The sequence below is a fragment of the Caretta caretta genome, chromosome 2 (genome assembly GCF_965140235.1).
Source record: "Caretta caretta isolate rCarCar2 chromosome 2, rCarCar1.hap1, whole genome shotgun sequence".
In the NCBI taxonomy this organism is placed as follows: Eukaryota; Metazoa; Chordata; order Testudines; family Cheloniidae; genus Caretta; species Caretta caretta.
Genome location: NC_134207.1, coordinates 270,864,471 through 270,879,521, shown reverse-complemented (window position 1 = coordinate 270,879,521; position 15,051 = coordinate 270,864,471). Strand labels below are relative to the sequence as shown.

At 69.8% G+C, this 15,051-nt stretch overlaps 1 protein-coding gene across 10 annotated transcripts in view; it reads right to left on the bottom strand.

The window, feature by feature from the left end:
• The window catches only part of SLC4A2 (solute carrier family 4 member 2), a 104,796-nt gene that overhangs the window by 29,573 nt on the left and 60,172 nt on the right, over nucleotides 1-15,051 (bottom strand). For 9 of the 10 annotated variants that reach the window (XM_075126124.1, XM_075126127.1, XM_075126132.1 and 6 more), the window contains one exon: nucleotides 5,469-5,614. In XM_075126124.1, the coding sequence (XP_074982225.1) occupies nucleotides 5,469-5,528 (60 nt within the window). In that variant the 5' untranslated portion in view covers nucleotides 5,529-5,614. Of the gene's footprint in view, nucleotides 1-5,468; nucleotides 5,615-14,756; nucleotides 14,775-15,051 lie in introns of those variants that run through there. The other variant, XM_075126131.1, reaches the window with a different exon arrangement.

Below are 15,051 nucleotides of genomic sequence, written 5' to 3'. Positions count from 1 at the left end.
TGCGTCTCATCTCTCCTCCAATCCCCGCAGCGATGGAGCCCTGCGTCTCGTTCTCCCCCAATGATGGAGCCCCGCATCTCCTCTCCCCTCCACCCCCCAGCCCAGCTCGTGTGGCTCAGGCTGCCGCACCCCCTGCCGGAGGTGGCTGCTCCCCGCACTGCGGCCGGGGGGCCCTGCCCCCTCCTACCTGAGCCATGGGGGGGCCGCCGGGCAGCGTGGGGACAGGGGCTGAGGGGCTGCTGCTGCTCCCTGCGCCCCGCTCCGGCCCCGCCAGCCAGGCAGCCGGCGCTGAGCTTTATGGGGCTCTGCCGACTCGGGAAGGTCGCGGCCGCGGGAGGGACGGGAGCAGCGGGAGGCGACAGGCGGCTCCTTCCCTCGGTGCCACTCCAAATATTGACGGAGGCTCCCCGCGCCGGGGCCGCCGGCCGCCAGCTCCGGCACACGCCTGAAGGTGCCCTCTGCGCGGGAGCGGCTCTCCCTGGGCTCGCCAAGAGCATCTCCGGGTGAGTCCCACGCCTGCCCCGGGACTCCCCCGCCCCCATGGGGCCGGAGAGGGGCCCCCAGAGCCCCCCACCCCGCTGGGGGCCTGACTGCAGGGCCCCGCTCTCCCCGGCTATGCTGCGCTATGGGTGACCAGGTCCCCTTCTCCCAAGGGTGCTGTGCTGGCAGGGGCAGGCCCCCCTTCACCCAGGGGTGCAGTGGGGGGTCAGGTCCCCCTTCACCCAGGGGTGCAGTGCTGGGGGCAGGTGCCCCCTTCTCCTGAGGTCTGGCATGGGCACTAGCCAAGGGAGGAAACAGCTGTGGGTCCTGGCCCCACCCCTGGCCCTGGAGGGAGCATCTGCCCCGGGACACGGCCCTTCCCAAAGAGGGGTGCAGAGGGGCTGTGGGGGGAAGGCAGTGCCCCCAGCCCACCCGCGCTGCCCCCACCCCATCGTTGTCCCCACGAGAGCCTGACGTGCAGCCCTCCCGCCTCCCCACCCTGCCGTGACCCCACATTGACCCCTCCCTCCCCGCCATCCCCTCCCCACCCCACCACATCCCCAGACCTCCCTGCCTCACCCCACTGTGACCCCCAACATCCCTATCCCACCCCAGCCATGACCCCTGACCTCCCCTAACCCACCCCCACCACGTCCCCAGACCTCCCTGCCCCACCCCACTATGACCCCAGACATCCCCCCCACCCCTGCCGTGACCCCTGACCTCTCCCCAACCCACCCCCACCATGTCCCCAGACCTCCCTGCCCCACCCCACTGTGACCCCTGACCTCTCCCCAACGCACCCCTGCTGTGTCCCACAACCTCCCCGCCCCATACCCGCCATGACCCCAGACCTCCCTGCCCCACCCCACTGCGACCCCCAACATCCCTACCCCATCCCCACCATGACCCCCGATCTCTCCCCAACCCACCCCAGCTGTGTCCCCAGAACTCCCTGCCCCACCCCACTGCGACCCCCGACATCTCCGCCCCATCCCGGCCGTGACCCCAACCTCTCCCCAACCTCTCCCCAACCCACCCCACTGTGACCCCAGACATCCCCCCCAACCCCGCCGTGACTCCTGACCTCTCCCCAACCCACCCTCACCACATCCCCAGACCTCCCTGCCCCACCCCACTGTGACCCCTCCTGCCTCCCCACCCTGCCGCCCCACATTCACCCCTCCCTCCCTGCCATCCCCACCCCACCCCACCACGTCCCCAGACCTCCCTGCCCCACCCCACTGCGACCCCAGACATCCCTACCCCATCCCCACCATGACACCCGACCTCTCCCCAACCCACCCCTGCTGTGTCCCCAGAACTCCCTGCCCCGCCCCACTGCGACCCCCGACATCTCCACCCCATCCCCGCCGTGACACCAACCTCTCCCCAACCCACCCCACTGTGACCCCAGACATCCCCCCCACCCCTGCCGTGACCCCTGACCTCTCCCCAACCCACCCCCACCGCATCCTCAGACCTCCCTGCCCCACCCCACTTCGACCCCAGACCTCTCCATCCCACCCCCACCGTGACCCCTGACATCCCCACCCCATCCCTGCCGTGACCCCCGACCTCTCCCCATCCAACCCCCGCCGTGACCCGGAACAACCCCTGCTGTCCTGAACCAGCTGCAACACTCAGTGACCCCGTCCCCACCGCAACCCCAACCTCCCCCAGCCCCACTGCCTGCCCCACATCCTCACTGCCCTGCCCACCCCACTGCCTGCCCCACATCTTCACTGCCTAGCCCAGCTCCCAGCCCCACTGCCCTGCCCCACATCCTCACTGCCTAGCCCAGCTCCCAGCCCCACTGCCCTGCCCCACATCCTCACTGTCCAGCCCACCCCACTGCCTGCCCCACATCCTCACTGCCCAGGCCACCCCACTGCCTGCCCCACATCCTTACTGTCCAGCCCAGCCCCCAGCCCCACTGCCTGCTCCCCATCTGGACTACCCAGCCCACCCGACTGCCTGCCCCACATCCTCACTGTCCTGCCCACCCCACTACCTGCCCCATATTACAACTGCCCAGCCCACCCCACTGCCTGCCCCACATCCTTATTGTCCTGCTCCACATCCTCACTACCCAGCCCAGCTCACTGCTCTTCCCCACATCCTCACTGCCCAGTCCACCCCACTGCCTGCCCCACATCCTCACTCCTCTGCCCACCCCACTGCCTGCCTCACTGCCTCGCCCCACATTCTCACTGCCCAGCCCACCACACTGCCCTGCCCCACATCCTTACTGCCCAGCCCCGCCTGAGCCCCACTATTGTGCCCCACATCCTCCCTTGCTGTCCCACCTCTTCCCATAGCCCCACACCCCAGCTCCTCCACCTTCTCCTCCCTGTCTCACTGCCCCATCCATAAGCCCAGCCAGGCCCTGCCATCGGCTCGCCCAGCCCAGAACAGCCCCCAGCCAGCGTGAAGGGGGCCAGACATGCTCTGTGCTGCTGGCTCTGGCCGGTCTCTGGAGAGGGGAACAGAGGTGTAGGGAGACCCTGTGGGCACAGCCCTGCCCTGGGGCTCCCCCAGCAGCCCCCACAGCACGGTGTGCGCCAGGAGCTGCAGGAGGAAGCTGCCAGGCGTGGCAGCTCCTCTCCCAGGCCCAGGGAGCAGGTGCGTCCTACCTGGCAGCCCAGCAGAAAGTCCATGGCAGCAGGACTCGCCCAGAGGCGGCCGGAGGGGCAGGAGGGCGCGCGGCAGGCCCCATCCCGCATCACGTGCCGGCTGTTGCCTCAGCAATGGGGAGCTGGCCCAACGGCCCGGGCCAGGCACCCACTGGCTGGGCTCCCAGGGTGAATCATTAACCCGCTACCTGCAGATGCGCCGAGGCGATAACCCGGCAACCAGCTTCCGTGCGGGGCAGGCGCCGGGGTGGCCGGGCTTGGGTGCGGCGAGCGACAGAGCGACAGAGCCACGAGCCAGAGCGGGGCCCCATCAACGCCGGGGGGGGGCTCCAGGCAAACGCTGAACCGAGCCCACCGCCGCCCAGGGTGAAACACGGCATGTAACCCCCCGGCGCAGCGCCCCAGCCCTGCCACCCTGTCCCCAGCACAGCCCCCCCCAGTCCCAGGCCGGGGCTGCCCCCCCAGCACAGCCCCCCCCAGTGCCAGGCCGGGGCAGAGTCTGCTCTCAGGGGCCTGTCTGTTCTCAGGGCCGGCTAAAGACACAGGGGCGGGTGTCCCCTGGATGGGCCCAGTCCCCATCTCAGTGAAGCATGAGAACGGCAAATCCAAGCACCCGGATAGGGACACCCAGGAGCCCATGGCCCCAAGGGGGATGGACCTCGCCCCCGCAGGGGGGAGCGGAACAAGGATCCCCACTGGAGAACTCGGGGCTGGGAGCGAGAAGGTGGGGACAAGAGTCGGAGGCTGGAAGGAGTCAGGGCTCCCACCTAGAGTCTGACCAAGGAGGCCGCCCAGATAGACAGAGCCAGACCCGAGGGTTCCCCACAGCCGGGCTGGGCTCGGGGCTGGCCAGGACGGGCCCTGCTTCACCCTTCATTGCCCCAGGCTGCCCTAAAGGCCCCCTACACCAGGCCCCAGCTAACAACTGAACCCAGCTGTGCCCGCGCTGGGAGGGTGTGACGAAGTGGGACTGTTCTTAATGTTTCCTCTGAATAGTGTGGGGGTGCCTCAGTTTCCCCTAGGCAGTTCTTAAGTATCTAGGGGGTGGAGTAAGGGTGTATGATCATTGCAGAGCCCTAGAGGGCAGGTGTGTGAAGGGGTCTGGACACAGAGAATGGCCGACACCCTGTTTCCTGGCAACTGATGGCCTGGGCCCTTCCCCCCCTGCAAGGTGAGAGCTGAAGGGTTGGAGAACAAAGGAATCAGGTGACCTCCTGGCCCGGGAAAGGAACAAAGCCCAGAGGAGGAGGGGCTGGAGGGGGTTTCAGTTTGGGGCTGGCTGGGACATGGAGTGAAGTGCAGACGTGGTTGTCTGGCTCACTGCCCCCCAAAATGGACCCAGCTGAGGGGTCCCGTTCTCTGCACCTGCAAGCTCTGTTTTAGACCATGTTCCTGTCGCCTAATAAACCTTCTGTCTTACTGGCTGGCTGAGAGTCACGTCTGACTGCGAAGTTGGGGTGCAGGACCCTCTGGCTTCCCCAGGAGCCCCGCCTGAGCGGACTCGCTGGGGGGAAGCGCACGGAGGGGCAGAGGATGCTGAATGCTCCGAGGTCAGGAAGGTGGAAGCTGGGTGAGCTGTGTGTCCTGCAGACAGGCTGCTCACAGAAAGGCGACTGCCCCAGAGTCCTGACTGGCTTCATGGGGAGCAGTTCCAGAGCATCGCCCGGGGACTCCGTGACAGAGGGTCCCTCCAGGGGCTGGGCGAGGGGCCCTGATCCCTGCAGAGCGGCCGAGTCTCCCTCAGGGGCTGTCTCCGGGGGACTCACTGCCCGGAGCTCGCGGAGGCGTGCGGGGAGCTGCAGGCCCAGAGGGCCAGTCTAGGGGGCAGTGAGACAGCGCGGCTCACCCTGAAAGAGTGGGACCCCCAGGGAGGCTGGCACAGTGAAGAGGCCTCCCAGAGACAGTTCCAAAGCTGGGGGGCGCAGCCCCGAGCCTGTGGGTTCGTGACAGGGACCCTCTCTGGGGCTGATCCTCAGCCCTCCACAGGGCATCGGGTGACCCTGCCAGCAGGGCCAGAGGATACAGGTCCCTGGGCCGAGCTTGCTGGGCCCAGTCACCAGCAAAACACTGGATGGCAGCTGCTCACATGGGGGCAGCCCCGAGCGTCCCAGCACCGCTCCAGGATCCCGAGGCTCTGCACATGGGTCCCACAGTTCAGCCGCCGGCTCTGCCCTCTGGTCCCGGGCAGCTCCAGGAGCTCCAGGCTTTGCACGTGGACCCCACAGCTCGGCCGCTGGCTCTGCCCTCTAGTCCCGGGGCAGCTCCAGGCTTTGCACTTGGGCCCCACGGCTTGGCCGCTGCCTCTGCCCAGTGGTCCCGGGGTAGATCCAGCCGTCCACACCTCCTACTTACGCTCTCGAAGGCAGAGGAGACGATGTGGTGAATCCCGGAGGAAACCTGGGAGCGGCTCATGGCGCAGGCCGAGTAGCTGGTGCCTGGCCCCGTTAACCTTTCTCTTTCTCACTCGGGCTCAGAAGGCGATGGCGGGGCAGCATCACCTGGGCAGGGGAAGAGCAGAGGAGGGGCCTGGGTCACATACAGCCATGCCAGTCAGGGCCTTGGCCTGGCTTCCCCCTCCCCGCAGCTCCAGCCCCAGCTCTGAAGAGGGGGCTTCCGGGAGCCACACTCACAACCCAGAGGATCCCAGACATCCCCACCGCCCTGGGCCCCACCCCAGAGGAGGCCGCACTCTGGGCGCATGCGGATGGGACCCCATGTGCTGTGGCTCCCCCTCACTCTCCCCCACGGAGGGACAGCCGTGCTGTGTGGGGCAAGGTCTCTGGCCCCACGGCTGCGCTCCCAGGCAGGGGGAGAGGTGGGCACTGGCCAGGCCGGGCGGCAGGAGGGCAGAGGCAGTGAGCAAAGGAAAACAGAGGGACTGGCTGCGCGCAGGGTGGAGGCTCCAGCCAGGTTTGTCTTGGCCCCAAGGCCCTGAAAGACAGAGCAGGCGCCAAGAGAAACGCAGCAGGGCAGCGAGTGGGAGCGGGGTCCCCAGCCAGCGCACGCCGGTGCAGCCGTGGGGGCAGGCAGGGGCACAGGCTCAATTCGCACTGCAAGCCGGGAGCCCCCAGCCTGTGCTCACCCCACCTGAGCCCTGCCCCACAGCCTGCAGCTGCCAACTTTGGCAGAGGGAGGAAAGTGGGGCAGGGGGGTAGGAGTGGGGTGGCGGGGGCAGGAGAGTGAGGGGGCCTGGAGGGGAAGGAGGCAGGAGGGGGAGGGAGCAGGAGGGGGAGGGAGCAGGCTGCTCTCCCTGCTGCCAGGATCCGACGCACTTGGGGCATCTCCAGGCCCTGCGTGAAGCAGAGGCCGAGGGGGGCCTGAGACCCAGGGGTTTCTGCCTCTGACCTGTGCTGAGGGGCCTGGCTCACAGCGCAGGCCGGGCTGGAGGGCAGGCAGCTGGCCCGAGCTGCAGGGATGCCCGCGGTGCTCACAGCCCTGGGCCACGTGGCCGGAGGCCTTGCAACCCCTAGGTCCCAGCCCAGGGCCCAGCTGCAAGCTGAGGAGCCACTGGCAACACGACAGCTTCACTAAGGGGCAAATCACAGGCCAGAGTGAGCCGCCCCCCAGCTCGGAGCCATGGGCACAGCCCTCCCAGCCCCTGGGGCCATGGGCACAGCCCTCCCAGCCCCCAGGGCCATGGGCACAGCCCCCCCTCCAGCTCCCAGGGCCCTGGGCACAGCCCCCCCCAGCTCCCGGGGCCACGGGCACAGCCCTCCCAGCCCCTGGGGCCATGGGCACAGCCCTCCCAGTCCCCGGGGCCATGGGCACAGCCCTCTCAGCCCCCGGGGCCATGGGCACAGCCCCCCCCCCAACCCTCAGGGCCATGGGCACAGCCCCCCCAGCTCCCGGGGCCATGGGCACAGCCCCTCCCAGCCCCCGGGGCCATGGGCACAGCACCCCCAGCCCCCAGGGCCATGGGCACAGCCCTCCCAGCCCCTGGGGCCCTGGGCACAGCCCCCCTCCAGCTCCCGGGGCCCTGGGCACAGCCCCCCCCAGCTCCCGGGGCCATGGGCACAGCCCCCCCTCCAGCTCCCAGGGCCATGGGCACAGTCCCCCCCAGCTCCCGGGGCCATGGGCACAGCCCCCCCAGCCCCCAGGGCCATGGGCACAGCACCCCCAGCCCCCAGGGCCATGGGCACAGCCCCCTGCAGCCCCCAGGGCCATGGGCACAGCCCCCTGCAGCCCCCGGGGCCATGGGCACAGCCCCTCCCAGCCCCCGGGGCCATGGGCACAGCCCCCTGCAGCCCCCGGGGCCATGGGCACAGCCCTCCCCAGCTCCCGGGGCCCTGGGCACAGCCCCCCGCAGCCCCGCGCTGTGCTACAGGCCCCTGCGACGGCCCCGCTGTGAGCTACATGTAGCAGTAGGATTTTATGTTTGTATTTTATATAATTTAGAACGAATGATTAAGAATAATAATGTAGCATTAATTAAACTTATTGCTGTATGATTTAACCATACCCTGTCAGCCACCCTATTTGAATACCAGAAAGGAATGGCCTAAGGGGCCATTGGTAAAAACACATCAGACAGGCTGCCTGTGTCTGAACTGATGTTAAGGCAGGAACAGACCAGAACAGTCCTTGTGGCTGATTACAGTCACCTTTTGTTTTAGGAGAAGTTTTCATTGCAGTATTTGCTATAAGGTCTTGTTTCTTATCTGCATTGCAAACGAAGTTGTGTACGGGTCTTTTGTAATCCCTTTAGTAACCATATCACCCTTTCTAAAATGTTATCCTGTTTGAAATTCTCTGTAAAATTGTTTGGTATAAGTAAAGGATGTGTGCATGGTTAAGGAGTGTGAAAGCCATCACAAATGTCCGGATGGTCAAGAAGAAGTGAGAGACTTGGAGAAACAATCAGAAAACATCCATTGTATCTGAAGCTAAACAAGTTAGCAGCATAAACAACCTCAGAGGTGAGGCAAACACCACCAAAGATGAGACAACAAAGAAGAGAGAAAAGCGGAAAACCCCAAGATTAACCCCATTTAAGGACTAACGATTACAAAATGACATTGCAAAATCCACAGACTCAAATGGGAACTTACAAGCGTAAAGCTGGGGTGCTTTGCCATGAGACTCTGGGTTCAGTCCTGTAAAGCCTCGGATCATGACTGGTGACTATAGGACCATCTGCAGGACACATGTGTGTGTGTGTGTGTGTGTGTGTGTGTGACTGAATGCGTGTGCTATCGTATTTTCAATAAACGCGGTGTATTGCCTTTTCCCCTGAAAAAGATCCCATGTGTTTCTTATGACCATAACATACACGCCCCTGCAACGCCCCCACCCCATGTCACAGGCCCCGCAACGCCCCCGCCCCGTCCCACAGGCCCCTGCGACGCCCCCGCCCCGTCCCACAGGCCCCTGCGACGCCCCCGCCCCGTCCCACAGGCCCCGCGATGCCCCCGCCCAGTCCCACAGGCCCCTGCGACGCCCCCGCCCCGTGTCACAGGCCCCGCGACGCCCCCGCCCCGTCCCACAGGCCCCTGCGACGCCCCCGCCCCGTGTCAGAGGCCCCTGCGACGCCCCCGCCCCGTCCCACAGGCCCCGCAACGCCCCCGCCCCGTCCGACAGGCCCCTGCGACGCCCCCGCCCCGTCCCACAGGCCCCTGCGACGCCCCCGCCACGTGCCACAGGCCCCTGCGACGCCCCCGCCCCGTCCCACAGGCCCCGCAACGCCCCCGCCCCGTCCGACAGGCCCCTGCGACGCCCCCGCCCCGTGTCAGAGGCCCCTGCGACGCTCCCGCCCCGTCCCACAGGCCCCGCAACGCCCCCGCCCCGTCCGACAGGCCCCTGCGACGCCCCCGCCCCGTCCCACAGGCCCCCGCGACGCCCCCGCCCCGTCCCACAGGCCCCTGCGACGCCCCCGCCCCGTCCCACAGGCCCCGCAACGCCCCCGCCCCGTCCGACAGGCCCCTGCGACGCCCCCGCCCCGTCCCACAGGCCCCTGCGACGCCCCCGCCACGTGCCACAGGCCCCTGCGACGCCCCCGCCCCGTCCCACAGGCCCCTGCGAGGCCCCCGCCCTGTCCCACAGGCCCCGCAACGCCCCCGTCCCGTCCCACAGGCCCCCGCGACGCCCCCGCCACGTCCCACAGGCCCCTACGACGCCCCCGCCCCGTCCCACAGGCCCCGCAATGCCCCCGCCCCGTCCCACAGGCCCCCGCGACGCCCCCGCCCCGTCCCACAGGCCCCGCAACGCCCCCGTCCCGTCCCACAGGCCCCCGCGACGCCCCCGCCCCGTCCCACAGGCCCCTGCGACGCCCCCGCCCCGTCCCACAGGCCCCGCAACGCCCCCGTCCCGTCCCACAGGCCCCGCGACGCCCCCGTCCCGTCCCACAGGCCCCGCGACGCCCCCGTCCCGTCCCACAGGCCCCTGCAACGCCCCCGTCCCGTCCCACAGGCCCCGCGACGCCCCCGCCCCGTGTCACAGGCCCCTGCGACGCGCCCGCCCCGTCCCACAGGCCCCCGCGACGCCCCCGCCCCGTCCCACAGGCCCCTGAGACGCCCCCGCCCCGTCCCACAGGCCCCGCGACGCCCCCGTCCCGTCCCACAGGCCCCTGCAACGCCCCCGTCCCGTCCCACAGGCCCCGCGACGCCCCCGCCCCGTGTCACAGGCCCCTGCGACGCGCCCGCCCCGTCCCACAGGCCCCCGCGACGCCCCCGCCCCGTCCCACAGGCCCCAAGACGCCCCCGCCCCGTCCCACAGGCCCCAAGATGCCCCCGCCCCGTCCCACAGGCCCCTGCGACGCCCCCGTCCCGTCCCACAGGCCCCGCAACGCCCCCGCCCCATCCCACAGGCCCCAAGACGCCTCCGCCCCGTCCCACAGGCCCCAAGACGCCCCCGCCCCGTCCCACAGGCCCCGCGACGCCCCCGCCCCGTCCCACAGGCCCCCGAGACGCCCCCGCCCCGTCCGACAGGCCCCGCGACGCCCCCGCCACGTCCCTCAGGCCCCTGCGACGCCCCCGCCCCGTCCCACAGGCCCCAAGACGCCCCCGCCCCGTCCCACAGGCCCCGCGACGCCCCCGCCCCGTCCCACAGGCCCCGCGACGCCCCCGCCACGTCCCTCAGGCCCCTGCGACGCCCCCGCCCCGTGCCACAGGCCCCCGAGACGCCCCCGCCACGTCCCACAGGCCCCAAGACGCCCCCACCACGTGCCACAGGCCCCTGCGACCACCCCGCCCTGTCCCACAGGCCCCTGTGACGCCCCCGCCCCGTGCCACAGGCCCCTGAGACGCCCCCGCCCCGTCCCACAGGCCCCAAGATTCCCCCGCCCCATCCCACAGGCCCCTGCAACGCCCCCGTCCCGTCCCACAGGCCCCGCAACGCCCCCGCCCCATCCCACAGGCCCCAAGACGCCTCCGCCCCGTCCCACAGGCCCCAAGACGCCCCCGCCCCGTCCCACAGGCCCCGCGACGCCCCCGCCTCGTCCCACAGGCCCCCGAGACGCCCCCGCCACGTCCCACAGGCCCCTGCGACGCCCCCGCCCCGTGCCACAGGCCCCCGAGACGCCCCCGCCACGTCCCACAGGCCCCAAGACGCCCCCACCACGTGCCACAGGCCCCACGACGCCCCCGCCCCGTCCCACAGGCCCCAAGACGCCCCCGCCCCGTGTCACAGGCCCCGTGACGCCCCCGCCACGTGCCACAGGCCCCTGCGACCACCCCGCCCTGTCCCACAGGCCCCTGTGACGCCCCCGCCCCGTGCCACAGGCCCCTGAGACGCCCCCGCCCCGTCCCACAGGCCCCTGCGACGCCCCCGCCCCGTCCCACAGGCCCCAAGATTCCCCCGCCCCATCCCACAGGCCCCTGCAACGCCCCCGCCCCGTCCCACAGGCCCCGCAACGCCCCCGCCCCGTCCCACAGGCCCCTGCGATGCCCCCGCCCCATCCCACAGGCCCCTGCAACGCCCCCGCCACGTGCCACAGGCCCCTGCGACGCCCCCGCCCCATCCCACAGGCCCCTGCGACGCCCCCGCCCCGTCCCATAGGCCCCTGCGACGCCCCCGCCCCGTCCCACAGGCCCCGCGACGCCCCCGCCCCGTCCCACAGGCCCCTGCGACGCCCCCGCCCCGTGTCACAGGCCCCTGCGACGCCCCCGCCCCGTCCCACAGGCCCCTACGATGCCCCCCCGCGTGCCACAGGCCCCTACGACGCCCCCGCCCCGTCCCACAGGCCCCTGCGACGCCCCCGCTGATCCCCGCGTCCAGCTGTCACGAGTACCCAGCTCTGCCAATCCCCGTGCCCTACCGCCACCGGTACCCAGCTGTGCCAATAGCCATCACCAGTACCCAGCTTCGCTGATCCCCGCGTCCAGCTACCACCGGTACCCAGCTCTGCCGATCCCTGCACCCAGCTGCCGCTGGCTCTGCGACCGGACTGTCCCATCTGCCTGGTGTAACACGCTCACCAGGATTTTTTGTTCCATGAGGTGCAGACACGTGACTGGCAGGAGCTGAGGAGGAAGGTGGCAACTGATGACTGGCCCTCACATGGGTTACTCACCCAGCCCTCGTCATGGGAGTCCTCCCCTGGGCCTGGTGGCACTGACTGTCAAGGGCCTTCCCCTCCCCTGCCGCCCAGCCGGCATCAGCTCTTGCCCTGCACAGGGCGCAGGAGAGGGGATGGTGCAGGGCTCATGCTGGGCCCTTTCCTGGTCACACCTCAGCAGCAGCCACCCAGGGCTGCTGGGTGTCTCCAGCGGTGCTGCCCAGGGGGCTGGATGAGGCCCCTGCTGGGGCTGGGCTGAGCACACCCAGGGGAAGCCCTGGACGTGCTCCCCAAGCCAGACTCAGCGAAAGTGCCCAGCACTCCTCAGGAGGCCCATGACGCCTGCCCAGGCCCAGCCTCTGCCCTCCCCACAAGACCCCGGAGGAACTGGGTACTGCCTGTGGGGCCCATAGCCCCACCCCATGGAAGTCTCGGAGCAGGCTCGGGCACATTCCGGGGAGCCCAGCACCAGCACTCAGCGGGGCACGGAGGGCGCTGCGTGGCCAGGCTCCCAGACCTGCTGCCAGTCCCTGGGTACTTGGGAATGCACCTGCCCTTTCCACGCACCTGCTGAGCTTGGGTGCCAAGGGCAGCTCCCCCGAAGGACAGGCAGGCACTGGGCACAAGGGCTGGCGGGTGGAGAGAGCACCCTGGCCTCTGACAATGGCACCATGAGAAGCAGCCACCCAGACGCACGGAGCCAGCTCAGCCGGGACCCTTCCCCGGACAGCTCTGCCCTTCCTTGCCTGATTGCATCGCCCCTGCCAGCTGCAGCCTCCGCCACTGCCCGGCTGTCCCCGGCTCCCCTTCGCTCAGACCTGAGCTGGCACTGGGATGAGCCCCCAGGCCCAACCAAGAGTCAGCCACTTACTGACGGCCCTCTGGGAATGGCCCACCCCAAGTGCGGGGCACGTAGCCATTGGGACAGGTTTCCTCGCCCCACACTCCTGTTCGGAGCCCTCTGCGGGGAGCTGGGCCAGGCAGCGAGTTGGAGGTCCCTCGTTCAAACCCGAGCTCCTGCCTGCTGTACTGTCCCAACCCCCTCGCCCCCCGCCCCCCTGGGAAGGAGCTAAGCTCTGCCCTCCCCAGAAGTGGCTGCATGTTTATTTGCATGCCCCATCTGAGGAGTCCCCAGGTTGGGAGCTAGGTTGAGCTGTCAGGCCCCATGGCTGGGGGCTGGGTTGAGGGATGGGTTGGGTTGTCAGGCTCACTGCTGGTGGCTGGGGTGGGCTGTCAGGCCCCACGGCTGGAGAAGTCAGAGGTGCTGGGGGAGGGAGAAGCAGGATCCTTGGGAAGAAGCGGCTGGGCACCTGAGTCACTGTTTCCAGGGCCAGGGTTTTTCCAGGGCTGGCTGGGTGAGGCGGGGACACGGGGCTGCCCAAGGAGACGCTGGCTGGGCAGCTGGCAGTGCAGCCCCCAGGCCCCGGAATAGTCCCTGCCCCACACGTCTCCATGCTGTGGTGCAGGCCAGAGGGGCAGGGTCGGGGAGATCCCACCTGGGACCAGCAGGGCTCTGAGCCCCTGGCAGCACCACCAGGCCCAGACAGGGCGAGTCAGAGCCCTGCCTGCGATGGGCTGGGGCGGGAGTAGCTGGGAGCCCTGCCCGCACCCAGCACTCCTGCCGTGCTCCTCACAGCGCCTCCTGCTGGGACTGGAGCAGGGGCTGAAATCGGAGCGCCTCCCCGCAGCCAGCTGGAGGGCGGAGGCAGCTCTCTCCTGACCCACAGCAGGGCTGGGGGGTGGTTCCCCCGTGGGATGGTAGGAGAGCTGAGCTCCGCTCCTCCCTATGGGATCAGGGAGCCTGGCAGTACCGCACCAGCCTCGTGCCAGCATGAGCCGGTGCCAAGGTTTCCGCAGCACTCGTCCAGACGAGATTACCCAGAGGAGCAGGCGAGGGAGGGGAGTTGCCAACCCAGAGCCCCCTCCCCTGCAGGGCCCCCTGTGCCGGCCCGGGCCGTGTCCCCGGACAGGCCCCCAGCCAGAGCCTCCCACAGAGCCGCTGCCAAGGAAGTGGGGAGGGAGCGGGGAGAGGGAGAGACAGTGCTGCCCGAACAAATGCCAGTCCCACCCCTGCCCCTCGAGTCCTTCCTGGGGGGCAGGGAGAGGGAGCCGCTTTGTGCAGCATTTCTCTGGCAGGCATCGTGCCAGCAGGGCTCCGCGCCCCGGCCCCACACGCACAGGGTCCATCCGTCCCTTCCCCAGCCAGCGCCTGCCCCCACCCCCCCCGCGCCCTGGCTGGGCTGGGGCTGGAGTGGCCGCGAGCCCCCCCCACAGCCAGCACCCTGCCCTGCCCCCCCTCAGCACCCTGGCTGGGCTGGGGCTGGAGTGGCCGTGAGCCCCCCCCACAGCCAGCACCCTGCCCTGCCCCCCCGCCAGCGCCCTGGCTGGGATGGGGCTGGAGTGGCCGCGAGCCCCCCCCACAGCCAGCACCCTGCCCTGCCCCCCCCCAGCGCCCTGGCTGGGCTGGGGCTGGAGTGGCCGTGAGCCCTCCCCACAGCCAGCACCCTGCCCTGCCCCCCCCCAGCGCCCTGGCTGGGATGGGGCTGGAGTCGCTGCAAGCCCCCCCACAGCCAGGTCCTGCCCCGTCCCCCACAGAGCCCCAGCTAGAACGGGGCTGGAGTTTCCAGGAGTCCCCCACAGACAGTGCCCTGCTCCGCCCCCCCCCAGCGCCCCTGGCTGGGACAGGGCTGGAGTTGCTGGGAGCCCCCCCCACAGCCAGCGCCTGCCCCGCCACTCCCGCCCCCTGCACACAGCTGGAACGGGGCTGGAGTTGCCAGGACCCCCCACACCCAGCACCTGCCCTGCAACGCAGAAGGGAGAAACCAGCAGCCCTCTGAGATGGAGCCGTCTCTCCCCTGCAGCCCTCGCTGGCTCTCGGTGGGGATGGCACTTCCCCCATCCTGCCCCTCAGTCCCGCCGGGGCAGCCTTGCCGGCCACACTCCTTTGCTGGCCTCAGGTTAGCGCCTCCTGCCAGGGCCCACACATGTGCCGGGGGCAGGCACCAATCCCGGGAGGGGATCCCACTGAGGCCGCATCAGGACCCCCATTTGGGCCCACAGCCCTGCCTCCCTCCTGACATGCCTGTCGCTTCACTGACCAGCCCTGCGCCCGGGAGAACCGGCTCCGACCCTGCCCGCTCCGGACATACCTCCCGAGCACGCGAGGCCACAGCTGGCCGCGCCGCCCCTTGGGGCAGCTGCTCTGCCTCTGCTCCGGCTCCTGCCAGTGCCCGGCTCAGCTCTGATTACGGGCGATTCATGGAGCCAGAACTTCCACATTCCTGCGGAGCCAGGGCAGATTAGGCTGACCTGCCTCACGGCTTTCCCACCGCAGCTGCCCCCGCCCGCGGGGCTGTCCAAAGGAGACACCCCAGCTCCTGCAGCTCAACAGGACTGGGTGGTCCCCGAGGCACAAACCCACCTGCCCCAGCACGGTGCCAGCCG